The sequence below is a fragment of the Lentinula edodes genome, assembly GCF_021015755.1.
Source record: "Lentinula edodes strain Le(Bin) 0899 ss11 chromosome Unknown C8R40scaffold_28, whole genome shotgun sequence".
Lineage (NCBI taxonomy): Eukaryota > Fungi > Basidiomycota > Agaricomycetes > Agaricales > Omphalotaceae > Lentinula > Lentinula edodes.
In genome coordinates, this window is record NW_025764334.1 from 136,632 (window position 1) to 164,621 (window position 27,990).

General features: G+C 45.8%; 6 protein-coding genes across 6 annotated transcripts; 3 read left to right on the plus strand and 3 right to left on the minus strand.

The window, feature by feature from the left end:
* Nucleotides 1-9,996: 9,996 nt before the first annotated feature.
* C8R40DRAFT_1051196 (PIN domain-like protein) lies at nt 9,997-10,370 on the minus strand (the record flags this gene model as incomplete). The annotated part of the gene is made up of 2 exons (XM_046224692.1): nt 9,997-10,125; nt 10,173-10,370. Coding segments are annotated over 2 exons (327 nt in total), but the record flags the coding sequence as incomplete, so codon positions are not given.
* A 2,479-nt stretch (nt 10,371-12,849) lies between these two features.
* On the plus strand, nt 12,850-13,941 carry C8R40DRAFT_1051029 (uncharacterized protein; the record flags this gene model as incomplete). Its single annotated transcript, XM_046224682.1, has 2 exons — nt 12,850-13,243; nt 13,298-13,941. The coding sequence occupies 2 exons, from the start codon at nt 12,850-12,852 to the stop codon at nt 13,939-13,941; spliced, it is 1,038 nt and encodes a 345-aa protein (XP_046084011.1).
* Nucleotides 13,942-14,597: 656 nt separating this feature from the next.
* On the plus strand, nt 14,598-15,310 carry C8R40DRAFT_1051204 (uncharacterized protein; the record flags this gene model as incomplete). Its single annotated transcript, XM_046224693.1, is given in 3 exon segments — nt 14,598-14,822; nt 14,882-14,975; nt 14,994-15,310. Coding segments are annotated over 3 exon segments (636 nt in total), but the record flags the coding sequence as incomplete, so codon positions are not given.
* Nucleotides 15,311-15,314: 4 nt separating this feature from the next.
* On the plus strand, nt 15,315-15,805 carry C8R40DRAFT_1051006 (uncharacterized protein; the record flags this gene model as incomplete). Its single annotated transcript, XM_046224679.1, has 2 exons — nt 15,315-15,446; nt 15,500-15,805. Coding segments are annotated over 2 exons (438 nt in total), but the record flags the coding sequence as incomplete, so codon positions are not given.
* Nucleotides 15,806-19,149: 3,344 nt separating this feature from the next.
* Nucleotides 19,150-26,077, minus strand: C8R40DRAFT_1172986 (armadillo-type protein; the record flags this gene model as incomplete). Its single annotated transcript, XM_046231945.1, has 18 exons — nt 19,150-19,418; nt 19,473-19,701; nt 19,757-19,913; nt 19,966-20,134; nt 20,190-20,276; nt 20,364-20,467; nt 20,525-20,955; nt 21,006-21,298; nt 21,342-21,573; nt 21,630-22,886; nt 22,949-23,323; nt 23,373-25,151; nt 25,202-25,357; nt 25,414-25,473; nt 25,523-25,571; nt 25,622-25,845; nt 25,905-25,994; nt 26,039-26,077. 18 exons carry the CDS (start codon nt 26,075-26,077, stop codon nt 19,150-19,152), a joined length of 6,000 nt encoding a protein of 1,999 aa, XP_046084014.1.
* A 42-nt stretch (nt 26,078-26,119) lies between these two features.
* On the minus strand, nt 26,120-27,856 carry C8R40DRAFT_1114835 (triose-phosphate transporter family-domain-containing protein). Its single transcript, XM_046228530.1, has 2 exons — nt 27,476-27,856; nt 26,120-27,420 (listed from the first exon to the last, which is right to left on the minus strand). Exons 1-2 carry the CDS (start codon nt 27,770-27,772, stop codon nt 26,368-26,370), a joined length of 1,350 nt encoding a protein of 449 aa, XP_046084015.1. The 5' UTR covers nt 27,773-27,856; the 3' UTR covers nt 26,120-26,367.
* Between the last annotated feature and the right edge of the window lie 134 nt (nt 27,857-27,990).

Genomic DNA, 27,990 nt, shown 5'->3' on the forward strand with positions numbered 1-27,990 from the left:
TTGTGCGCAACTCCCGTACAAGTTCAAATCTGCAAAACCTGGATATTCGGCTAAGGGTCCGAAAGCAGTTGAAAGCATTTCCCAGCAGTGAAAGCACTCAGAGCAGCCTGCTCTCAGTGCTTTCGGTACTGGGATCTGCTGGGATCTGCTCTCAGCCCTTAGCCGAATATCCATGTTTTGCAGATAAGTTTTCATCGATGGGGTTGCGCAGCTGGAGGATCTTGTAGTGATAAAGAAACCGCATCTGCAAAACCTGGATATTCGGCTAAGGTCTGAGAGCAGATCCCAGCAGATCCCAGTGCTGAAAGCACTGAAAGCAATATGCTCTGAGTGCTTTCACTGCTGGGAAGTGCTCCCAATTGCTTTCGGACCCTTAGCCGAAAATACAGGTTTTGCAGATCGGCGGACGAATCGCAAGACGCTCCCAAAATTCCAAACTACGACGAGGAAGAGCCTAAAGCGGTTGAATGCGATGGTTTGCTGCCTTTAGCCCCAACAAGATCATTTTCAGAATTTGTCATCTTCGTTAACGTCCAAGACATTTTTATTAGATCTACTTCGAGTATAATACAAGATTTTGTTGCCGATAGCGGGGACGCTTCAGGTGTTCTCGTTGCTCGAGACGGGAAGCCACTATGCTGGGATATCAATGAAACTTGTACTCGATCTACAAGGTGGCTCGATCATCCCCGCACTTGTATTCTATGGGTTCCCGATAGGACTGCAGCATATCACCCTTGAACCGTCGACTACAGATGGTCTAATCTTTGACCCTTTGTCGTCTAGCGCCCCCTCAATGCTAGGTGATGGCCGGCTCATATGAGCTGCGGATGGCCTGCAGTATGGCACCAGGGATGTACTTGTGAACGTGGTTCAACTCCAGACTTATTACTCAAAGTCACACGCCTTTCAGCATGGCCTACAGGTCTGGTGTTACTACTGCAATCACAGCTCCAGAACATGGTCCATTTTACTTTGGCCGAACTTGTTTTTCCACCGGAGCGTTCCATAAGCTCGAGTTAGGTGCATTGCCACAGGGAGTTACCGCCTTATATACGACGACCTACTTAATGCAACTTCAAGTCTTAGCACTCAGACAGCAGTATTGAGACGTCTGTTCTTTTGGCAAGGAAACTTAGTTGAAACCCCCCTGGCTTTCAAGAAGGTTGCTGCCGTGAGTGTCTTTCCTTCTTAGATTGTCAGAGTATAACATTGGTGCGGTAGGTAGAATTTTGCGTTCCGTCGGTGCGTTCTGCGTTCACGTTCGCGTTTCGTGCGTTCATATGCGTTCATATGCGTTCATATATTTATTATATTATGTACAATAATATGATTTTAGTGTTCAATTATTGATTACTTCGATTGTACTATACATAATGTGTGCATAAACTGTACAATATGTAGTAGATTAGTGGAACAATAGTAACATTTCAGTCAAAATATCGAAATTTAACAATATTTATGTAAACTCGGAACGCAATCAATTTATGAATGCAAATTTGATAAATTGATGTTGCGTCCATATGCGTTCAGGTGCGTTCACCTTATATGCGTTCATTTTTAATCTTGGCGTTCACCTGCATTCCATGCGTTCAGGTGCGTTCCGGATGCGTTCCGGCTCCACTCAAGATTGGATTGCAATTTTTGACTCTTCAGTTGTATATTTGAATATTAATGACTGCATTAATAATTGTTGGCCAGGTCCTCAGTGTGATTATACTCTGAGAGGAACTGGTTGCATCTTATTGATAAAGCTTACTGTTCTGATATTTTTAGCTTTGTCATTGCACTATTACTATCAGACATTAGTCTTCAAAATGTCATATCCTGTTCCTCTGAGTGGCTTTATTATCTATTTTTATGCATAATTTATGAGTCCTGTTATAGAGTACAGCATCACCACCATGGATTGGTATGCATCTGCATATGTTAAGTGAGAGTCTCTGCTATGTTAGTACTATGAGCTCACAGTGAGTTTTATTATATCTAGCTCACCTCAGTTGACTGTAAAGAAACTGAGGGACTTGAAGACACTGCTGGCATGATATAACTACAACTGTATAGTACCTACTCATAATACTGTTTACAGAAAGGGAAATGCCCAAGTTCTTCAAATGTATGGAGTACTTCCTTGACAGCATAATCAAGGAAAAATACAAGGCTTATCATTCTCAACTATTATGTAAGACCTGGGTCAGAATTGGTCTTAGGGGTGGGTTTGGTATGAATGGTTTACATTGTAGCATGCTAGGAGCAAGCTGGAGCTCGAAGGGAGCTACAGGAACCGCAAATGAGGACAGGAATGACCTAGTACTAGTACTGATTGCAAGATGTGACCCTTGAAGGGGTTCCTAGAAGGTCCAGGGAGGTCCCTAGGACAATAATCCAGAGAAGATGGATATAACCAGAAGTTAGGAGACATAGGAGGGTTGCATAGTACGAATTGTAGTAGCTAAGAACGTCAACATAGGATTGTTATAGCTAGTAGATGATGTGAGCTTCAAACGTGAGAGCTCCCAATGGAGTGTGAGCCTGGGAAGGAGGTCCCGGTGACACGCCTAAATTTTGGCTAGACGTCTATGCTGTGAATTGTGACATTTTCACGTATAGATTTGTATCGAGAGGACTGTAATTGAGACCCAGATTGACAGTCAAAGTCAATACTGAATCAGTCTAATAAGTTGAAGGGACCATATACCTATACTACTACAAGTTGGTTAGTTTACCCATCCCCGATACTACCTACAGATAGCAGTTTACCTGTTTGTCAAGCAGGATTATACCAGACTCGGACTACATCCAAAGGATGACCATTCACGTATGACATACCAAGGGTATTCTTATTGGACCTTACACTGGCAGGAGTTTGGAAGAACTTACTCAAGTGACCATGAACCGAGGATTGACTCGAAATGACTTTCTAGAACTCAGGAATTATCAAATACTCCTTCTAGAACGAGATCATGCATTAATCTAAAAGACTGCGATTTAGTCTAATAGACCAATCAAGTTGCATGGTTGAGTAAAATGACTAGAAGAACGATCGAAAGACTGCGAGGCTCCGAAGACATATCAAATGAATGTCAAAGAGTCCTGACGTAGAAAATATTGAAGAATGCAATTAAATGAATACTATGCGTAACTCCCTTGATTGAGTATAGGCACAATGGGTGTCTATTAAAAGAGAGAAGCAATTAGTTTAATCCAGATGAATCAGATTGATAGGATTAGAATCGAGGAGAGCTGATTTGCCTCCGGACGAGGTGACAAACGATCGAAGTAAGTGTTGAACAGCAATGACAGTTGGACACCATTCGAGTCATCCTCCAAAAAACAATTAAATTAAATGAATATTGAAGTACCTGCCTATGTTTGGAGGTATACTAGAATCTTGGAACCAATATGGACCAAATAAGGACATGTAGATTCAAATTAAATGGTATCTGACTGAGTGTAGAAGTTTCCTTGCGGTTCCGAACGTTGATTGTATTAAATTAATTGTACTATGCGACTCTATATTCTGTATGTATAAATAGCGATCCGATGTATCTGGAATACAAGTGATTTTGGGACGACGTTGCAGTGCTAATCCGTAAAAAGGAAAGACACACTCCCGCCAGACTGAAACCTCTTCGCTAGCAGCCATTCGGGCCCGGCACTTGTGAGTATAGGAACATCGTGTTCTGCTCCTTGTGACTGCGAGAAGTCTATCCAGTTGTTGGGTATTCTCCAAACTTAGGATCAGTTGTTGGTCTTAAGGGCAAATCACGCTGTGTGGTTGTGCCAGCACATAGTTCTAGCCCTCTGTAGGGGTCTGTGTGTTTCGGTTTTAATTTACTTTGATTCAAACCCCCAATTCTTGATATACCCAAATCGATACAAACCAAAGCACAAATCGTGCTAAATCTACCTTGATCAAAGGAATATATCGAATCCTTAGAACGATTCAAATTGATTGATCAAAGCTTCGTACTTAGCTCTCAAAGCTTTGCGGAACCTTTGCCAACGCTACCCCTTGCTATTAAATAAATTTGATAGCAGTGAACTCGCATATTGTGTATTAGATTGGTTGGTTGGAGTGCCCATTAGATTCCTTCCTTTCTCTTTCACACAAAAACGAGGCAAGCTCGTTACCGGGAAGAGGGTTGGTATTGGTGGGCATTTCCTAATGATGGAGGTGGTAATGGAGAAACAAGATGCGAGTGGAAGTCATAGGGAGCTTTGATGTTACCTAAGATTGAGGTCCCAAGACTTGTGGAAATAGTACTTACTTACTGGTAGATACCACGAACAATGAAATGATGACCGTCCCATCTTATGTGACTAGTTGATGATAAGTAAGGGACATGAATTGTGTCCACTTTGACCCTCCGCCAATGACTTCCCACCCAAGCATTCTCTGCTACGAGTATCTCTTCAGCAGCATGACGACAGACTTGAACGCGGACAGACCCGAAAATGGGTTGGGAATGGGTTGAAGGGTTGAAGTCGAAGTCAAGAGGTCGAGAGTACTTACCTTTCGTGGGGGGTCGTGGGGAGAGGTTGGAAGACTGGAAGCAGCAGGGGCAATTAGAAAAGAGGGAAGGTACACCTGCTCAGCCACTTCTGCGTTGAATAGTTCTATTGTGGTACATATGTAGGGCTGTACTAGAAAGACAGTTGAACTGGACAAGAAACAAGAAACAAGAAACGGATCAAGTGCCGAGCGCACCGAGTCACTGATTGATAGTCTCTTCACCTGTATAATGACCTTGAACCATACCACACACATCCGAAAATGGGTTGGGATTCGGGAATGCCGGAGTTGATGCACGCATTCGGGAGTCGAAAGAGTGCTTACTTAAAGGTTCTCGGGGAAGCTGGACTTGGACTTGGATTGAGTGGAGGAAAGTAGCAAAGCAAGTAAGAAGAGCGTAGAGATAAGATATCATGTCATTGCACTATTACTGTCAGATACTAGTCTTCAAAATGTCATATTCTGTTCCTCTAAGCAGCTTTAATATCTATTTTTATGCATGATTTATGAGTCCTGTTATAGAGTACAGCATCACCACCATGGATTGGTGTGCATCTGCATATGTTAAGTTAAGTGAGAGTCTCAATTGGCTGTGAAGCAACCCTGTTGTAGGTACCTTCTAAGTGGGGGTCTATGCTATGTTAGTACTATGAGCTCACAGTGAGTTTTATTATATCTAGCTCACCTCAGTTGGCTGTAAAGAAACTGAGGGACTTGAAGACACTGCTGGCATGATCTAACTACAACTGTATAGTACCTACTCATAACACTGTCTAAAGTATCAGTAGTTCACCTCAGAGATGCACGAAGGTGAAGGCAATCGTCTGAGGTGGCTCTGTGATAAGTACAAGTTTATATAGACTACAAAATGTCGCTGTCGCGACAAGGCAGGAAGCGGGAGGTGGGAAGTCTGAATATGCCAAGGAGCAATAGTGGCAGAGCGAAGAGGCACAGAAACAAGCACAAAGCACATATGAAAGAAATAATGATCTCGAACAAGAGTGGGATAGCATCAGAGGCCAATCACACCAGTAATCAAAAGGGAATCTAGTTGCCCAATGACCAAGTTAGATAGGTAGTATCTAAAAGGATACAAGTACTTGCCTAGTTGCCCAATGACCAAGAGGTCGAGATGGGGAACTAGGATCTGTCTGCTGTCCTTTATATACTACTCTTGTCTAATGAGTAAGCGATTGTGATATAGAACAAGAATGAGGAATCAATATATACAAGTAATAATGAGTCAATAATGAATCATAATGAACTAATCGATGAATAAGGATGAGTTGTATGGAAGCGTATGGAAACAAATGGAACTAGTGGGATAATCGTGTAATAAAGTACAATAAACATGTGAAAAGAGATTGATGGAAACACACCGCTGATGGCGCATCAAAGGGTGCATCATGAGACTTCATGACAGTTGCATTGACCGACGAGGTCAAAGCAATGAGTATGGTAAAAGACCATGAAATGCCAAATTCTGACCCAGGTCTTACAGCCTATCTGAGAACTGGAAACACCATGTACTAGTGAAACACATCAAGATTCGACACCACTACATATGGGAAAAGGTAGCAAGTGGGGAGGTTCGGATACAGTGGATCAGGTCAGGGGAGAATGTAGCAGATATTTTTATGAAAGCTCTCAATGGTACTTCTCACTCCAACTTGGTATTGCTACTGAGACTGGATTGTACAGAGTAGTGGGGGGTGTTAGGGAGTACTCCATATGTCAGATATACTGCTTTGAAATGCCTATTCAAGAGATGGCAGTATGTCAAGCCCATGCCTCGGGTCTCCATTCCGCCGCTCGGTATTCCAAAGATCAACTGTTTATTGTAATCTCACTCTTATTGTTCTTTCTCGCTACACATACCATTTCATTCTAGTCTCTCCTTATTGTCTTTTACTTTACCCTGCAGGTACTACACGTATAGCTCCTAGTAGTTAGTCTAGCGCTCCGCACTGATGCACCGATCTGTAGATATAAATACTGCCTGTACGCTACTGTAGTTCCTCAGTTTAATTATCAACTTAGATCCCCTCCTCAACTTAGTTCTCCTCTAAGTCTTTAGGCTCATCGCCTTGAAGCACTCTCTACTACTACCTTAGAACTTATACGTTCTTTGGTTCGCTCCTCGTCACCGGCGATATGCCGCTCCGACTTGGCTGCTACTGGCTCCTCCCTTCTATACTCTCGATCTCCGGGGACTGATGGCGTAACGGCGGTGTTGTTAATAACTTCACCACTGTCCCATTCGACCTTCTGCCCTTAGATACCTTGTGGCCCTGGCACGGTTACACGGTGTACATGATCTTAACACAGTATTACTTAATAACTATACAGTTCAACTTAGATCACACAAAGTGGCATTAGTCTTGCTTCAACAGTACTTGGTCCATGTTTGTGTAGTATAGTTAAGAGAAAAGACTATTTTGTATGTATATTCCAACACAATGTACTAACCCCATGTTTTGAGAAGGTATGTATTGTTGAGGTATACTTTGTACATGGGGAATGGTACATACAGGTTAAGTAGATATGTACAAACATAGAGACAGCATTATTAGTGAATACTGTACAGTTAGATATAGATCACACTGATGGCATGTTTCCAAGTCCCTCAGTTGCTTTACAGACAACTGAGGTGAGCTACATAGTATATTGCAACAAACTAAAGTACTAACACAATATAGTATACTCTTACATGTATGTGATGGTTTTTTAATCATTGGATAGTTAATGGCCTCTGGACATTGGTTGGAAAATAAGAAGTGGAACAAGAGAGAAGTGTCTAAGACTGTGCTAACTAGCAATCTTACAATCTTACCTATGGGAAGCACTATGAGGTACACTAGAGCCCCTCTATCACTCTATACTGCACTAATTTTTGAATGATTTGGTGGAGAATTCATCTCAAGATCATGTTTTTGGGCTCAAATTTGACTGCAATAATATGGATGTACTTTCCAGAAAAATAGATTAAATATTTGGGAATAGTTTAGTAGATATGATAAATATTCCTCGTGAACGCAGCTATATTGAACGTGAACGCACTTAATTGAACGCAACGAACTTGAACGCAAATCCGTCGGAACGCAGAACGCACCGGCGGAACGCGAAATTATACCGTCCGACATTGGTGATCACTCCAGGGCGGAACTCCGCTCGTGATAGAAGTGCAATTGAGACCAACGGAAAAGACCATGCGGGTCACATCTCGTAACGGATCATAACGAGATGTGACCTGATGCGTAATGACAGGTCCCCTTTAGGGACTGCACTGCATCACCCGACGGATCCACGCGCTCCGGCCAACGAGCGGGCAATCGACGGCGGCGGGAGCAAAACCCTTTAGTCAAACTCGAGCTCATTGTATGTATTTGGCAGAAAAAAGCAAACAGAGGGCACCATGCAGGAGACAAAGGTGCATGAAAATTAGTTCGGAGAGAGGACGGAGAGTGCCAGCAAACTCTTGTGAAAAGAGCTCCAAAGTAGTTGAGAACTCACAGTCGAGAATCCATGATCTTTGCTGAAGGGAATTGTATCTGAGGGGTTATGTAGAGGACAATGAAGAATTGGATGAAGTGAGATTGTGGATATTTAGAGGATGTGTGAGTATGCCTGTGAGGAAACCTGTGAGGAGACCTGTGAGGGGGTGAGGCTGGGATGATGAGGGGACGTAGTTACTGCACGTATGTAATAGTGAACACGTCGAAATTGTATATGCTGTGAATGACAGTAGCTTCGGGCGCTGCTGCTTAGATGTTGGCTATCAACCGAGTCGTTGGCCTACATGTAAACTTCGGAGGTTGCAACTTAATTCACATCGAAACATGGCGATCTGTAACTAAATAGGTCGGAACAAGTATATCAAGCAATGTAATGTGCATCGTCTGTCCAATCTCTGTACCATCGTCTTGTTATCCAGAAATCTTGTCTTTTCAGCTTTCTCTCCCTGCCATTAAAGTTGCGAAGTTTAGTGGGCAGGTAAAAAAGACAATGTCAACGGAGATATCAGACTATGTACCATTACGCAAACCAGATGATTATTTTTGTACCTTCTGCCCATCTAACTCAATCTCTACTTATAGAGCATGCCTTGCACAAATGATAGATAACTTCATATTATATTTTACAAAGCTAATGAATAATAAAAGTGCAATTTCTATACATGCTCATCTTCACTATCAGTAAGCTCGATGTAACCTAGATATTTAACGCTGGACTGACTATACTTGCTACTCCTATCTACAGAGGCTGGGGTATCCTTCCGTTTGAGTGTGTTGACGGACACCTGCGATTGCGAGCTACCTACGCAAAATAGTTGGTTGTTTGGAGGAGATGAGAGATTCCAGTACTCACTCGATGCTCCGTTGTTCAAACCCAGATCATTACGGCGTTGAATCCGGACAGATATCTCAGAATTTGGATGTGGGCCTGCAAAATTCAGGGGTGAATGGCACATCGAAGGACAAAAAAGAAGGACTAACCGAGTAATTCATCCAAATGATCAACCTTGTCTGTTTGATTTGTAGCCACTGCAAGCATGGGAACCGGAACATCAACTCTGCGAGTGGATTGAATGGTTGAGGGGGAGAGACCTGTAAGTCGAACAAAGAAGGCGGTATCGAAAGTAATGGAAATGCTCTCATTGACGTCCTTTGCTTGGAGATCCAACGCCTTGTGGTTCGTCACAGTAGTTGATAGAGTAGGTACATAGTAATTCCCCATGCTGTTTGTCTCAGGTTGACTCTGCAAGCGGGGAACGAGAAATTCGGCCTTCTGTACGTTATAAGCTATATATTTCTGAGAAAAACTTGTTAGCGTTGTATGCGAAGACAGATCAAATGTACGTACAGAGGAAAGCATTCGGATCACGATACCGGGCCAGAGATGGATGTGAAAATGCTTCAGGGCGAGTGTCGGAGACCAGGCAAAGTGTTCTGCACAAAATTCGGAGATTCCAGTGATATCAGGGAGGGTAGGTAGGCTTAGAGAGACCGGAACAGGATCAAACCCAGGTGAAGAGCTTGTCAATGGTTTTAAAAACGCATTTATGACGTGGATGTCTTTGAGGGTAGGAAACTGAGAGTCCCGAAGGATATCCGCCCGAAAAGGACTACATGAGCCCATTTTACCTCGTTTGTTATGCCGAATTTCATACGTCATATCGTGATTCAGTTTGTGGAATGCTTCAGAGAGCTGTTGCGGCATGTTTGAGAACAACCGATAGGCATTGAGAAGATCGTCCCCAAATCCACTCTGAGCAAGACCACGAGCAGTATGGTGGCCTATGCCATTAACGCCGCTAGCAAAATCATTCCGAAGCAATAAAGCAATCAGAATAAAACCTCCCTGAGAGTAGCCTGTGGATTGGGCGTGGTAAACACGGACATCTAAATCTCCCCAAAGATTCCTTGGCTCCTTTCTATTTGAATGTCAGCTGTATATATAATTGAGTGCAAAGGAGCTGTTTACGGGACAATGAGTTTCATTATAGATCCAACCCCAAGGGGGAAAACATCGCTGTCTTTGGAGAGTACAATATCAATGATACCCTGTTTATACATGTCCGAAAGCTCTGCTTCCGCTTCGCCTGGGGCCTGTAATTGTAAGGTAAGTTTCCCAAAGACTAGATAGAAGCACTTACTGTATGACTGTAGTAGCCAAAATACTTTATTAACTTTCGTGAACGCTTGTAGTGGTCTGATTCGCGCAAAACAACTCGAATCCCTCGTTTAATGACCGGACGCCCATCACCATCATAAACAAAGATGCAGTGTGCGCCGGCCTTCGATAAACCACACAATAACTTGAAAAATTGTGTGAGGGTCGAGTCTGATGTATGAAGGCGGTGACTAGTGTGGGTGATCCTATCCGAAGCACGGAAACCATCCAAAAATGAACTAGGTCGAGGGCATGATGGTGAGATATTCGGCAATTCTTTGTTGAAGACATACCTAATATCAACTCCGATAACAACTGTACGGGAACGGTGGTGGTCTCTAATGAATCCATGCTCTGTGACGAAGTTTCTGAGCTTGCAAGTAAATCCAGTTTCATCCACCAGCTATATAGGACATATAATGAGTAAAATAACTAGCAATAATGTGGTCACTTACAGGCCAAAGATTTTGGACACCCATGCTTATGATGGGTTATAGTAACGTCGGTACACTACTCCTATTCATAAAGGGTTGTGAAAGACCGGGCCGGCCAAGTATTGCATTGACTACATAAGCATAAGTACATGGCGGGATCCCGTTTCGCTGAGGGGACGCAGAGGGACATGGAGACTATGTATATACTGAGAGATAACTAAAGAAAGGGGTGGCGGACGTAAATAAGGGAGCAGGTAGCAAATAGGTTCAAGGTAGGCGGGAATGAAGAGGAAGGGGGAGGCGTAGGGCGGGAGATGGAAGGGCGTGAGACGTTCTGCAATATGGGAGCAATGCTTGTCTTGCGTAAACCTCCGACACAAGGATAAGCGGCGCTAAAAAGCGCAGCGTGGGCGTAACGGCGGTGAAGGAAGATGAGGTAGAGGCGCGAGCGCCAAGAATGGTCATTTGCTCTTGAGAGTGGAGGCAGCATCTTCCCCGTTTCCACCGGATAGAAGGGGGTCTATTCCAATTGAATGATTTCCAACACTCGGGGCTCGATGAACACCTTCCCAAAGACAAAGCGCCGTCCGAAAGATGCTCCCAGAAGCTGTCGGGCACCGAAGAACTTCGTGGACAAAACCCTTCATGGGCACAGAGTTGCTGGTACCAAGAAGTGAGCCGCGTTTGGTATGAATTTTTGTGGCAAAAGAGATGGGGATGGGGGTTGAGTTTGACAGTTTTTCTCCGCAGTTGACTGGTGGAGTTGTCGCGGGAACGGCGGCACAGAAAGTGGTAAGGAAAGCTGGAGGGATGTCCTAAGTTTGCCAAATTGAACATAGAGATTTTTCTAATTGATCTGACGACCCATCAGGTTGAGATAAAGCAACGAGAAAGAGTCTACGCACTGATAAGGGAGCCCGTTCTTGTCGTGAGCTTGGGTGTCTCTACGCGGCTGTGGCGTTCGTGCACGTTGTTTGGACGACTCCGAATCGCAAGAAAGAGCGGATATTGGTGAAGAATTCGCAGAAGAAAAAGGAGAAACAGAGCAGGTTGAAGAGGGAGATTTGGCTGACGACAGAGATAGAATCAGGAGGGATAGTGTTACAAGATTCCGACCTGATCCAAGCGTGAGATGCAAGAGCCTGGTGAGCATGAGATCGAACAGAGCACATGTGCTGTTTGATGAGTTGGTGTAAAAGAATCCCGGAAAGGTAGCTATAAGTAGGATGGAAATGAGCGAGGAATATAAATTTGATAGAGCCTGAGGTTACCAACATGATTCTGTGCATGAGCTTTCAGGCAGAGGGTGGCATTGGGGTAGCTGGGAGAAACATAGATTTATAGCTGCAAACGGAAGCGAAAGAACTGGAGCGCGCGCTTGAACAGAAATCACAGCCACGACAGAGCGCGCGCTTAAACAGAATCCGCCGTCACGCGTCTCTGTTGATTGTGTTTCCCTCATCTTGATCTTCCTGCTCCCCCCACCACCACCAACTTTCTCACAAAATGGGCTCCGATTTAGGTGAGTGTCTTCTCTCATAATTACATCTTTCTATTCTCCCCCCCCCCCAGTCCGAATTTCTCCAGCCAACAGACGCCCAGCCCATCATCTAGGCAAGGCTCTGTTGGCTGTAAATTCGTTCTGGTTTGCGTTCTAACGTGCCGTTGTTTCAAACAAAACTCCCCTCCCCTTGCTGTTCTCAATTGACACGGTTTCAACTCGCTTCTGCTCACAGACAACGCTGTCCCCACCACTCGCATTAAATTCCCTTCCTTTGACCTATCTTCCGCTCTCGAGGCCGACCACAAAGCACGTATGGCTGCTGAAGATGCCGGAGAATCCTTAGATGACGGGGAGATAGAATTTGAGGACGAAGAAGCTGATGAAGAAGCCCACGGAGAATCAGTACCACCCATCAACCTTTCCGACAATCCTCCCTCAATGTCCCGCAAAAACAAGAAGTACGCGAAGCTAACAAAGCGTTCACGCGCAAAACGCGCTGCTGAAGCGGTTGAACGCGCTGCGAACCGGGGTGTAAAGCCCTTTGTTGTGGAACTAGCTAAAGGAGCCTTGCCGGTCGAACTAGAGGACTTCGACGCCTCCAGCCTCCCAGTCTCGTCTAGCGGTTGGAACGCCAATCCTCGTAAAAAACTGTCTCGTGGGCTTCAAAGGGTGTGGAAGAATCTTGAAGCCTTGACCTCGACGTCTGGCTTGAAGCTCCTTCGATGGGATGGACAGTGCGTACATTTTCCCCCCGATGCTGTGTTCTGCTGCTAACTTTGTCTATATTTCCCAGGAGCTGCATAACGCTTGTCGACAGCCATGACCGCATTATTGCTGTCCTTGGCGGTGTTCCTCATGGGTCCAAGGGGATGGAATGGCAGGCAGTAGAAGCTGATGCTACTGCTGCTGCTATGCTTTGTCGTGATTTGAGCACCTTCACTGAAGCACAAAAACATGGTCGGCGTGGAGATTTTGCCTCGCGAACGGTTGGGTACGGTTATGGTAACGGGCGGCGCAAACCGCAGAACTACAAAGTTTCCGGCACAGCGAATCAGAACGCCATGCAAGAGCTTCTTCAAAACGATGCGATTCGGCGTATCTCAGGCTTTCAAAACGGTGCGCAGCTTCTCCTTTAATCAGTAGTTCGAATACTAAAGGAACTCTTTCTAGCTCTCTTCAACACATTCTGCCACAAGAACTATGTTGAATATAGGGATACAAACGAGGAAATCCAACGCAAACAACCTGAGCTACGAGCTAACTTCCGAAACACCGCGTTTGCTGCGACTACTTTCAACCTGGGACCCCGCTCCTTTTCTCCACCTCACATGGATCCTGACAACCGCGCCTCCAGCTGGTGTGCCGACACCAACATGGGACCCTTCGACCCCGACAAAGGTGGACACCTTGTGCTCTGGGACCTTGGGCTCATTATTCGCTTTCCTCCTGGCTCCACCATCCTCTTTCCCTCTGCACTTATCACCCACTCAACTATCCCTATCCAAGCACACGAAAGCCGCTATGCCATCATACAGTACTCTTCTGGCGGCCTTTTCCGATGGCGCGACAACGGGTTTCAACCAGACAAATCCTTTCTAGAAAAGGCTACTGCTGAAGAACGTGCTGAACGGGAAGCATTGCGGGCATCACGCTGGAAATTAGGCCTGCAGAAGTTTACGCGATGGGCAGACATTTGCAGGGGCGATTGGAAGGGTACGATCCGTACTGCTGCTGGCCTGGACGAAGTAAGCGACCTTTCGGACCTTGAAGAGTTTCCAGTATTACGACCATCTAAACGTGTCCGGCGCCGGTGAAGCAGCATAATTGCATATAATTGTATTGTGATTGGTGTTCATACAAATATACCTGCATCTTTCTTCATGTTTTTTGAGATAAATATTCCCTTGAGTGAGCATCAAGGTTTCCTCGAGGCTCGTTAGACATTGCATTTAAACCCCTGCAGCTCCTCTCTTACCAGCTCAGCAACTGCACTGCACAAACAGAGTTAGTAATAGGGGCTTGATTCGTTCCTCCCTCAACAATGACCGTCGACATCACCACCAACAGCTCATACTCTGGGTTGCTCAAAGTTATCACTGAAGAACAGCACTTGAGTCCCGCAGATATCTTGGACGATCTGGAAGAAAGCCATGACCAAGTTGAGGTTGACCTGTCTGGGCTCAGCGACGCAATTCGAGAAGTTTCAAAAGGTGTATCTGAGAAGACATCACAAGAATATCTCCGGTATGTATCTATCAAATGTTAGATTTATCTTACTGAGGATTAAATTCACTCAAGGTTAATGAAGCAATGCAATAAATTTCTTGTCGATCGACGGATGATAACTGAAGGAACCCAATTCTTCTGCAATAAACCTCATCCTCAAGCAGCAGTATATTTGGTGGCTTGGATAATGGATTCGTAGGTAACTCGATGATTTTATATATAAGTCGCTGAACTATTTCCTAGTTGTGATATAATTGACCTGGATGGTAAAGCAATTCCGACCACAAGGGAACGGTCAACATATACACATGCCCAGAAGATGCGTGCTGCTGCGACCTTTGGATTTGGCAGAGTCCATGGCTTAGGCATGCAAGCCTGGCACCGTAGCGAAATTTCTGGAAAGACCCTAGGTAATCCATCAGTCTCTGAGACTGTCTCCACCTACATGCTTAGTCTTCGTCGTCGTAAGGTATGTTACAACTTTACCAACCTTTTATACAAATTGCATCTGACGATGTATATTTGTAGACACAGAGTGGTGATACACCCACAAGTGCTCGAGCAGCCACATCTGTATGTATACTTCGGCTCTCTAGCTCTTTCGGTAAAGCTCAATACCTATGTTAGGGTTTACTCAAAGTCCTGTTTCATTTCAACCGTCAGCCACAACCCTCTCTGAGTCCTACTACCAAAGGACACTTAGGCCCGCGTGCACGTTTGATGATGAATTGTGGATATAACTTTGCATTCTGTGGGTTACTCCGTGTCGATGAAATGCTCAAAATTCAGCTGCAAGACATAACGTTTGAAAAGAATCCTATGACTGGTCAGACTAAGCTTACGCTTCGTCTCCCCTTTCGGAAAACTAGTCAGTTCGGAGGTGAGTGGCAACAGGGATTGTGTAGTATGTATTCTGACATCAATTACTTTAGACATCAAGCCTTTCATCTGGTATGAGTTGCCCGAGGAATATCAACACTTATGTGTTGTACGGGCTTTTGTCAAATGGATCCTTGTATCAGGTTTGAAAGAAGGTTACCTTTTTCGCAAGATTCGAGCCAATGATCGCCTTGCTGAGGAAAATGAGCCCATGGTATGATCTTTTGTAACGTTCTCTCCCTTTGCTTTTACTCAACGGTGCTCTAGACCTCAGAACAATTTCTTGAGATGTTTCGGAACAATCTTCTTGACATAGGTGTTGACTTCGTTCCATATGGAACACACTCGTTCCGACGTGGTGGGTGCCAGTGGCTTTCTGTAGAACGCCGTTGGCCTTTGCGTCAGATCTGTGAGTGGGGTGGATGGAGTCAGGAATTCACACATCTGACTATCGTGAAATACCTTATTTCATGGAACGACAACCCTCATGTTGATCGCGATGATTTTTTCAACATGAACCGTGCGCCTACTACTGCCTGTCCTACTTGTAATCGCACATGCCATTGTGCTTGAAGATTATTTTGTTATAAACAAATTAACAACCATATACATAAAGTTGTTGATAAACTAGGTTATAGCAAAGAATGAGAGGTTTATATAGAACGCTTCGCTAACTCAACGCGGTAGTGTCGAGCAATGGTAGGTTTATCGGTAAGTACATTACCGCGGTTATTGACAAAGACCTTTGCAAAATTATCACCGTATTCAGCCTTGGCCTGATCAACCAACTGCTGATCGCGCTCACTCCGAAGGTCACGAAGTCGATTAGTGATGGCTTTCCAGTGGAATCGTTCGCCGTTACTGGAGGAGAACTCTTGCCAGAACTGCTCAGAGCTGCTAGACCGATAACGCTCCGCGACGTACTAGAAAAAATCATAAATAAAGAGCTGCTGTATATAGACAATTCCCACCTTCCATTCGACCCAGAGCCTTTTCAACCATGACCAGGCACCGTCATTCTTGCGACTGAAGACTTGCTTCCAGTATTTGAGAGCAATAGGAGCACCGTTGATTTCCAGCAAGCTACCACAGTCAACGGGGTCCCAATTGGGCTGCTCATCATCCCAGACACGGTCTAGCCGAGCGATGTCGGTGACAAATGAAATCTGGCGCGGCTCACGAACCTCCCTATATTTGTAACAAATTACTTGCCCATGCCCAACCGTAAGCTCATCGAACCTCTCTTTCTGCATAGACGACGTAGCAGCACCTGCATTTACAGTCGGTGGTGGCACTACAACCCCGCTACTGAAATTCTGTGAGAGGCCGAATGGGCTTGGGGCAGATATATGTGGAGGGACAGGAGGGACCAGTAACTGGCTTGGAGTGAAGCGGCCAACTTGTACACCTAAATAGGAAGCTTAGATAGATGAGCTGTGATCAGAGATCAAGGTACTCACCAGTTGTGGAAGAAGAGCTGTGGTGGTGGATCATATGGCTTGGTGTCAGTCCAGTTTGGAGAGGATTCGGAGGTAGACCTGTGAAAAGTTAGGTGGGCAAAGTGTTATGGAGGAAATTGAACGAATCACTTCTTGATGAGGATACTGGGAACGGAGCCAGCGTTGCAAGCGCTGAGTATGGGGGTTTGAGAGGTAATGAAAATCCGCTGAGTATCTGGATGGTAGCCGTAAGGGTAGCAATTTGCTCGGTCATTGAACGCAAGTTCTCTGCTACCGCTACCTGAATGAATGACATCAGCAGCAGAATGAGAAAAAAGTCCATGATACACACCTTGCTATCCGCTTTCTCTTTAGCCTGTTCCTCCTCTCTAGCTTTCTTTCTGCGGGCAAGCTCCTCACAGGGGATGTAGGGATGAGCGTCATCGAACTCCTTTGCCTGACAACTGCATAAGCTTAGATCTACGAAGAACAAACAGATAACATACCAAGCGCAGAAGCGAGTTCTTCTCCTCTAGAGTTCGCATATCCTTCGAGCGTTCCGAGGCAAAGAGCTGGGCACCAAGCGGAGTGTGCAAAGGGAGACCCATCAACTCATTTCGTCGCAGCACCGAGGGCTTGAGCTTCTTGACTTTCGCGGGGCTTGCGTTTGTCTGAGGCCTGTTCTTTGTGATACCGCCGTCACGAACACCACGATGAGCACGTCGAGCATTGGGAAGGAGGCTGGAACGGAGATGTGATCAGCTGTAGGAAGAGTGAACAGTTATCAAAAACCTACTGTTGCCAACGGCTCTTATCCTGGCTGAACCCTGCTATCCTCTCCTTTAAAACTTTCTTGTTGCCTGTGGTTGAAAGACAATACTGCTTGCAGAGTTCTTTCAGTCCTGGACCTGTCAACTGGTTGCTGGAGGAAGGGCAAAGGCAAGTAAGCTGGAAGTTTCAAAGATTAAGGAGAGAGGGTACGAACATATTTGTATATATAGCATAGTATATCCCATTTTCATGCTTTCCTGGAAGCACAAGCGTGTCAGCGGGTTGAGGGTCTGCCGGATAGACAACTTCGAGTTCTTCATCTTCATTTTCGATAGTCGGAGCCTCGCCCAAATTGCCGAGCTTGTCAACATCCATCGCATCAATGATTTGCTGTGTTCTAACTGTGAGTAGTGAGAGTGCGACGGCCTGAGCGTTCACGACACCGTAAAAAAGAGCAAGCGATTCGGGGTCGAGGTCGTCGAGAGCAGAGATGAGGAGCGGGACAGAGAGATAGCCGGCGGCAGCAGCGCCATTGTCAATCGAGCTGTAAGGGACGACGCCGAGTGTTAGTGTGAACGGAGGTAAATAGATTGAGAGGGACAGGCGAAACGACGGCCAAGCAAACGGCCAATTCATGGTGAAAACGAAATAAAGAGTAACGTGATGGTTATTGAAAGGGACGATGCAGATCTCGGCCAAAAGTGCATCGTCCAAATCCGATCAAATTTTCCCGGGCCTGTCATCCGGGCGTGACTTTACCGTCTATACTCAGAGAGAAGTTGGAAGTGCAGACGCAATTACAACTCACACCAGAAAGAGAAAAAATTCCGCTCGATGGAATCGTAACAATTCAGCGTAACTGATATATCATGTGACCGCGGATAAGCTATATTGGGTATATCGCCGGTCACATGATATATCAGTTGCACTAAATTTTGATAATTCCGTCGAGCGGAATTTTTTCTCCTTCTGGTGTGACTTTGATCTCATTGAAACAGGAACTCGAAGCTGTTAACGAAAATAAGATTCATTTGACCATTTTTGGTGCTACAGAATCACATTTGCTTGCCAAAGAGTTGGCAGAACCCGGCGTAGGAGTTGTCGTTGGTCCTGTGCATCCCATCCCTGATTCTTGGGAGATTCGTCGAAAGTGAGGCTGTCCCACCATCATCTAGAAAACAACCTTTACCTAACTTCTATAGATTACCTGGTCCACCTCTTTCAAAAGATAGAACGATTGGCAGCCTCCTACACTACAACGTCACTGTTGGGATATTACCCGTGGGTTTTCCGGCGAAATTTGTCCCGCCCGGAAATTGGAAACTTATCATTGCATGCTGCCCGGGTATGTTCATTCGACATGGTATCCTGACAGTAAACACAGGCTGCTCTGGATTCAGATGGAAAAATCAACAAAGAAACTGCTCTATGCATGGCTCCCGTAAATTTAGAAAAGTTGAAGCTCGGAATATGGATCTTGTGGTAACCACCGGAGGCGATCTTATGAATACTAACTCCAAAGTGTTGGCCATCTTATCCCAACGAAGTGAAAGAGTGGTCATTTTCTGAATAGTGGCTTTTACATCTATTGTATCTGAACCCGAATATTGTTACGATGATTTAAGATGCATTGCATTTCCATCCATTTCATGCAGAAATAAAAAATATAATGTTACACTCGGGTGTAGAATATACGCCCCATCGCGCCTAGAACGAACGCAAAGAAATCTGCGGTTTCACAGTGTTCTGCGCCAAGGTTATTTGCGGGCCTCCCACAGCCCTTCGAACAGAAATTTCCAGGAGCTCCCGGGTAGGGGCATCTAGCTTAGAGGCCGCCTCTTTGAATGCGACAGGCGAAATCGTGGCATAGGATAGCAATTGTTTGATGCTTTGCGCGACAACAGGGGAAGGGGAATTTTGGGAGTTGGCGAGGAGAAGACTAATTGTTGGCAAGAAGACGCCCAACAACCGCGTCCCTGTGAGAAAGACATTATGGATTGCAGGTACCTTGAAATTCACCGTGAACTTACGTGCTCCCTCAGTCAATGACCCGAAGAATATTGCAAAAGCTTTCCATACTTCACTGATGGCTGTTGCGTGATTTTCTGAAATTGACCCATCGTTCACGAGTGGCACCATCTTGGCAATATACTCGATCAACGCAGGCATGAGTAATTTTACACAACAGCGGAGCAGAACATTCCCTGATGCTGAAGCCGCTATCAAAGTTCTTGCGCAATGCGCAGCAGTCAAGGATACCTGATAACACAGCGAAAAGTTAACAAAGTGTATATTGCGGCAAAGATGTAAATACCTCGTGCGTCTCAAGAAGTTTTTGGGAAATTAAGAAGCAGCAATGTTCCACCACAGCCTGACCAACTTTAATCGTTGACGAGATGGCAGTTAACACTAATACTGCAGCCAATAAATTGTTTTTCACTTTCTTTGTGCATGCAGCACCTTGACGACCTCTGCAAGCAAGTTAATTCGTTGCTGTCTCGTTCAAACGATTTTACAACATACCTCATCTCGTCAATATTCAGCAGGCATGCAGACAAGAGTCCATGGATCAATCTTTGATATCTTTGCTGGGCGTCCGAGTTGGAAGCAAGGGGAAGGTCCAAGAGCACTTTGAGTGAAGGGAAGGTAGGTCCGGCTAGATCGATTTCGTTTGACTCATCCTTCAAAATTTCTACAACTCAAAAAATGAGAACAAGATGGGAAAAGCAGATAGCGTAGGATTGTACCACTATAAAGGAGAATACCGACCGACCGAACGTCTTCTCGGAAAGCGGTTGAGGTACCAGCCGCTACCGTGGCGAAAGCCGAGAATGCTGCAAGGATCATTTTAACGCGATCAGCGACATCCCCTTCTGATAAACTCTAAGCACACGAAAACAGAAATATCCAAACGAGCTCACGAATAATAGGACCACTGGAATGCGAAGTCGAGTGACGCAAAATATGGGCGCAAATCCTCAAACAATGAGACTGAGGAGAGCTAGCCGACATGTTCTCCGAGGTCCTGACACGAGAAGATGCTGTTTATTGATTCTAGAGGCATAACGTGAAGAAAAATTACCTCGACCCTTGGCTGGCTGCGAACACAGTTAACACTTCAATCAAATGTATTTGAACAAGTGCAGACTCCGTCATTGCTAGTCGATAGCATACGCTAATGAACTCATCGAATATAGTGGGGTCCAGAATGGCCTTGCCAGCGTATTCTGGTCGAATAAGAGATTTTAGAGCTTGAAGCGAAGCAATAACAGATGCTTGATGCGTAGCGGAGTTTGCCAATGAGTCCGTTGAAGCCTCTGCTAGTTCCTCATACACCAAGCCGAAAACGGTGTAGAAAAATGTGGTAGGCTCCTCTCGTGGACCCCCCAAATTGTCGGAAGTAGCAGGAGTCACTTGCTCACGTCCATCCATTGCAGCGATGATGTACGGATCTTTCACTTGCATCGACGATGCTACTGCCTGTAAGATGATTGACCACGCATCAATGTAGTACTAAGGAGGGTTAGACACACATTCAAAATGCAAAATACCGAACAACATACCGGGAGCAACACCTCTTTACCAAGGCTTGAGTACGTTGAGTCCAACGCAGCAGATGAAGTGTCCTGAAGAAATTCAGAATCAACGCGGATGCTGGCGTAATCGCGCAACGCTGCTATCCACATAGTTGCCAATATTGGTCGATATGGTTTGACGACGTCAAGGAGGTAGGCCTGCTGATAGCTAGCCACCTCCAACTGTGCCCAAGCGGAAAGGGCGGATATCCGCAGCATGGCAGAACCGTTAGGACTCAACTCGCCTGTTTCACCCAGCGACACCATGCCTGAATCTGGAGCTGCTTGTAAGCAATAAAACCTCTGAAGAGAATTGTCACACACCTTTCGATTGTTCCAGAGCCACGGTCAGTAGTTTCAAGATACGACCCATCCTGGATACATCCTTGACAACTCCGCATCCAACAAATGTTGCACACGCATGCACTGCTGATGCCAAAATTTCAGGGGTTGAATCCGTAGAAAAAGCGGGCGTAAGAGCAGCGGTTATTGGTGCCTGATGTTGCTCTAGTAAGAGGGCATCTTCAAAAGCTGGGTCTGGCGATTTCGCAAAGATCTGACCAATCAATATAGCATTAGCATTATTCTATGACATATCTAAACAGAGCATACCTGTATCACGTCCCGAAGCACAATCAGACCTTCAAGGCGAATTTCTGTAACGTACGCAGTGGATGCCGTGAATGCCATCTTGATGAGGTCTGGCACGCGTGTAACCAATAAGCCGGATGTTGTGATATCCCTACTCTTGGCAAAAATGATATCCAAATGTTCTCTTCTACCACTTTTTGACACGACCGTACATATATGGTGCAAACACTGTAAAGCAAACAATTGGGTCCGCCATCGAGAAGTCTGGCGGCTTCGGCCTCCATCTTCTTGATTCCCAAGGTTCAATGACTCTCCTTCATCGTCTCTTGCGTTAGCTGCATCGGTAACTTGTTGAGAAGCAGTGGTTCGCGACATAATTCGCTGGCACAAATCGATCCAAGCAGAGGGGTTGTAGACGACGGTCTGCTCAAGCCAGCTTGTAATAACGTTTCGCACCCCGTCAACGGAAGAATCATCATCGAGCATACCAAAAAGATCTTCAACTAAACGATCCCCGCCCAATTTAGACATCACCAGCGCGTCCTTTTGCACCAGCTGGTAAAAGGCATTGATTGATGCAACCTTCAATGGTCGTCGAGAAGACGAAAGATGCCCTCGGAAGCTGTTGACGAGGGTCGGTATGTTGACATACTCTGGAGCAAACATTAGGAAATGTTGTTGGCATTTGATTGCTTCGACTAGGACACCTTGATCGTCCTCCAAGAAGAAGCCATGAACGAGGTCCAAGAGTAGCGCTCTTGTCTTTACGGAGTCCTGTATGTCAGGGCCAAGGACGGTAATCACAGCGTCGATTATCTGGCAGACCACAGGATAAGCAGGATAGTCGCCGCTAAGGTTGGCGTTGGACAAAGTCCCACCCTCCGGTTCATGCGACTCGCTTGAGTATACTTGGAGCAACATACCAAGGGTTTTTGACACGTAAGGAGAATATGCCAAACTAGCAGCGTTAATAACACGTGCCAGAGCATTCAGAGCGAAGAAGTGCACAACGGGATGTGGGTCGTTGCTTAATGACATGAGAACACCGACAGTGGTCTTAAGCACTGCGCCTGCTGCAAGTCCCCCTACATGGTCATATACAGCTCCAAATGCAAGAGCACAGCCAGAACGAGCATACGGGTCACGGTTGTTTACAACTTCTTCATAGAGTGATTTCATCTGGCTGGTGAGAAAATTGGTACCAGCAAGACTGGCCAAACGCCCGATCGATTCGCTACTTGCCGACCGTAGGACGTGATCACCATCGACCAAAGTTTCCTATTTGGAAGGAGTCAGATACATGGGAAACGAAACTAGAAACTTGAGAAAACTGTATAAACCTTCAGGAATAAAGATACAAGGTTTGTAACTTGCGAGCTACCAAATGTGTCGCGACTTTCACGATAATGTGACGTAGTCGCAGACCGCAAGGTCAGCACGAGAGCTATGGCGGCGTTAATGAGTACTGCAGCCTTTCGACCAACGTTTTTCTCCAATTTTGAGGACCGGACGGAGTCGAGTAAATGCGTTATTGTCCGAATGATGGACGACAAGTCTTGTAAAGGAAGCAAATCAGCGAAAAGATTAATCGCAGAGTCCACAACAGAAGTGGCCGGAGGAGGAGATTCGACCATTCGATACTCAGTCTTTGATACATCGATCTGACATAAACTGAGAGGATCATGTTCGCACCCAGCAAGGACCGGCTTCCGCAGCTATGCACCGAATAAGAGAATGATGTAAGATTTAAAGCACGCCACATACCAGTTTATCAATCGCAAGTTCAACTGTATCTCGATTGAGCTTGTCACCTCCGTTCACGGCAGCATCATTAGCGACTACACTATCATCCGCAACCTCAGTGAAGGTTACTCCATAGGCATAGCCATCGACACTCTGCCACACGCTTGTAAAACTTCCAGACGAGGAAGCGATAGCGGCTTGGACTGTGGACCCAGAGTAGCCCTCCGGACTGGCAAATAGACTGACAACCGATTGAAGTAGCGTTGACTGAGTGGAATCAGTAATGCCAGAAAATCCTAAAATAGAGAAGCATTGATACACTCTTCTTCGAAGTAAAGCTTCTCTGCCCTTTAAAGAAAGACCTTTCTTGAATGTACTAGGCAGTGGGGGTTCAAGTGGTTCTTCGATGTTCAGAGTGATGAAATTGTTCGCGAACGACAATGAATTTCCGAGAACAGAAGCAATGCGTCGCCCAACATCAAGATTGACAAGCGTTGTGTTGTGTTGCAGAAAACAATGAATAGCACCTAATGCACTCTCCCTCACTTGAAGGAGGAACATCCATTCGCTCAACGTCCTTCCAGCGTTGTTGGCGGAATCCTTGGTCGTGGGTTTCGGAAGCGCATTGCGCCAAAGGACGAGAAGTTGTGGAAGATGTGGCCGTACAAAGTTCGGGCCAAGCGACATTAAGGACGCAATAAGTATCCAAGAGACCTCGACCTCCACACTGGCAATCTTGACGTCATGTTCGCCAGCTCGTTTGAGAAGTTGAATCGACATGTCCAGGACTTTCGCACTGACATCATATGAAACATACAACGGTCGTTCGCGGATGATAGAGACTAGAGCAGCCAAACCATATGCATGGCCCAATGTTCTGGAGTCAATATCGGAAGGGGCGGCAGGTGAAAGGATAGAAGTAAGATCCCGCTGTAGCATCTCGATAACCGTGATTATCGTTTTTGGTAAACGAAGAGGCGTGGAGTAACAGAAGCAACGGAGAGCCCAGGACGCGGTCACGCGAGTCGTGTGGCTTGAATGGGCCAAAAGTGTGATCAATGGTTCGGCGAGAGCATCTTGGACTGGAGGAGGCGCGTTCCCAAGTTGCTGCAGCAAACCTGCGACCTCCCTCAGGACCACGACCAAGACGGAGGATGTTGGAGAAGTTTGCCCAGGCATCATCGCAGGCCACCGCTTGATATAAGATGTGGACAGCTCTCGAATTGCTCCGATTTGTCCCTGCTCGCTCAACATTCTCACACCGATGAGATCTCGAAGAACAATTCCCACTAGGGTGCGTATGAGCAATACTTCATAACGCGTTGTGTTGTTCCGTGGGTTCGATACGATCTCGGTCAAAAAATGAGAAACGATGAGGGCATAGTTATTTTCCACAAAAACCGCTCCTAAATTATTGAAAAGCGCGACATAACAGTCAAACAAGCCAATTCGTAGTTTGCGGGTGGTGTTGGGTTTGTTGAAATGGGAAGAAAGATGACTCAGCATCTCTGTTGGGGTCAGCATCGATTTTGTAACTTCAGCGGCTGCTTGGATAGGCGAACTAGCACGCTCGTCATTCGCATCCATATCCTTCTTATTCTTGTGAGGGATTTCAGGGACTGAAACTGCACGCTCTATCTGGGTCGAACCCAGTACGTGGCCTACAAGGCGAGAAAGGGATTGTCGAGTGACTTGATCTGCACCCTCCATACTCTTCACTGCCAGTCCCAGGATGGAATCGACATCCCCAAGGATCAGATTCCGACCATCATCCGACCCGGAGAATAGGGAGATCAAAACCTGGATCATCTTTGGTGTGAGTAGGTATACATATATGTCGCAAAATTTACCTCTGCGGCTGCACGGTTGACAGGCGAACATTTGTCGTTGAGGAAAGATTTCATTTGCTTTAGTATATCCTTGAACGCAGAGTCTGTAACAGCCCGTTTTGCGGTGTCCAATGATTTCTTGAGGGCCAATAGAGCATGATAGCGGAGGAGAGCAGTCTACAAAATCGAGGGTGTGAATATATGGGTTTCACTTGGGAAATGAGTAGATTTACGCTAGACGACTTGGAAGTTTTCAAGGTTACAACCGTGATTTCGGCCATGAATGACATGTACTGGAAGAACATCAGCCCACAATACAGCACGCACTTCCGTCAAGCGCACCTGTGCTCCATAAACAGCCATAAGATCTCCAACACATGATAAGGCTGCACTAATAGCAAGACTGAATGTCGAATATCATCGTGAATGGTACATGCTCACGTCTTGTAGATATCTCTGTCCACAGACTTGAAATCAGTTGCGACTTTCATCAAACTTTGTAGAGTGTCGAATAATCGCCTGGTTTCTCCGCGGCTGTAGATTCTAATCAAGCATCTTGCAACCGCGTTGCGTGTTGCGCGTCCAGGCGTAGGATAGGGAGCGGCGGCAAGAACAATCTTTAGAAGGCTTGCTTCCAAGTCAGCTTGTTGCGCCTTGAGCTGTTCCTGAATACAGATAGGGCCAAATGAGTATGCTACAAGAGGATGGAGGATACATCACGAACGACTGGGATACTGGCTAATTTCTTCTCCGTTGAAGATAGCCATTGGTATATATACATGGTTCCATTATCACCCGAAACTTCTTCCTTTACCTAGGCCTCAGTATCCGAGCTCAATCGAACTTGAGCTGACTGACCTCCTGGAACGGTTCAACAGCATCCGATTCGGACGCCATATCGATGTCAAAGCAAAAGCTAGAAAATGTTCAAGCTATAAGGCTGCCGGGCTGATTCCGGCCATCATCGAAATTCTTGAACAGCCCATTTATCATAGGAATCAAATCTACAAGTCTAAAATATGTATGTATAGCTCTTGTACAACGAATGTAATGTAGGAATGAACGTAGAGACGCGTAGAGACGTGTAGACTTCCACATCCATTCCAGCTGGTAAGTCGAAGGCAGATAAGACCAAAAAGTCTATATGTTTGAATACTTAGGGAGGTGATAGATGTAGAGATAAATATTCATGAAATAGTAGTCGTCCGGTGAGAGTGTTCTGGTAAATCAAATAGCCCTACTTGAGCACCTGAGAGGGGAACCGTTGAGGATGGCGGGGAGTCCAGGGACGGCGGCGGAGATGGATATGAATCTGTGGGAGAAGCTATTCGATCTTTCGGTGACCTTTTGGTATTAAAAGATGGAGGTGTAATTTTCACGGACAGATTGTGCGCGTTGAGGTGCGAGACAGCAGAAGCCGCACGAGGTCGACCGTGGACAATGGAGGCGGAACCCAAACCAGTAGCTGAAGTCATTGCCGTGTTAGCATATGACTCTGGAGGGCTATCCGTACCAGCCATCATGCGTGCATCTGCATTAGTCGTAGGCAGCTTCAAATCCCTCGCAGCTTCCACCCGCATCATTTTCTTTTCACCCTTCTCCACATCGCTTTTGGCGTTGTTGTACATGTAAAGACCGGCAAAGGTCAAACATATACCAAACGCCTGAATAGGATGAACTGATTGGTTGAACCACATAATTGCTATACAGATGACAGCGACACGCTTGATAAGCGACGCTATCGAGTATGTGACTGGAGAGGTAGAAGAGAGGATGACGAAAGCGATGATGTTCTGGGCGAAATGAACCGTGCCGTTCATGATAAAGTAGTAGGTCACCGAATGCGGGTTTGAATGTCCATGCGAGGGGTGGAACACACGGTCGGATGGAGATAGAAAGACTGGCAAGTCATAGTAAAGCCATATCGGAACCATAAGAATGAATGCCATGCTGGAAGAATAAAGGAGTAGGTTGATTTTGTCCAGTTTTTGAGAGGGCTGAGATAATCCGCCTCCATGGTTTGTGGGCATAATCTTCTTAAAGAATATGTTGGAAGAGACGAAAACGACGGCAGAGCCGAAAGCGCAAAGTAGACCGACAGCGTTTGATAACGAAAAGTCGGACGAACATGCCAGCATTACCCCGAAAGTAAGCGGCAGCAGAGAGGTGTACGTTTTCGCAGAGTAGCTCACGCCGAATAGAAGAGCATAAGCCGCCACGGTGAAAAGGGGTGACAATGCCTGCAATGGAGTGTAAGTTCAATTATACAATGTCATTCAAAGCGTGAAAACGCACCTTGATCGTATGCACCGTGCTGACTGGTATACGGGAGATAGCCATACTGGAAAAGACATGGCCTCCAACCTGGAAAAATCCCATAGGAAGTGTATCCCTCAAAATGGCTTTCGTGGGTGCGCGCAGCTTGGAAAAACGCAGGACAGGGGACATCAATAGCAAACAGTAAAAGGCTACAAAGCCGAACTGTACAAAGGTGAGGGTGATGGGATAGCGAAATTCGTTGAGAATGGCCTTTCCGGTGTTAGAAGATAACGCAGAGGTTGTGTACCACAGGCTGCAGAGGAGAATGAACATGAAGTTCGAAGAGATCCCGGCGATGAGAGATAGGCTGGTGAGCGGTCGAGTACTTGGTCGTGGTGTCAAAGACCGAGTGATATATCGCTTTATCTGACGATAGGCACCAAGAGCACAGGAAGCAACACTCTTCAGCATATACTTGTCGTCGCTATCCCTGTCTTTCCCGTATACAGGGAGAATCGAAGCAGGTTGCCAGGAATTTCTAGGGGGTAAAT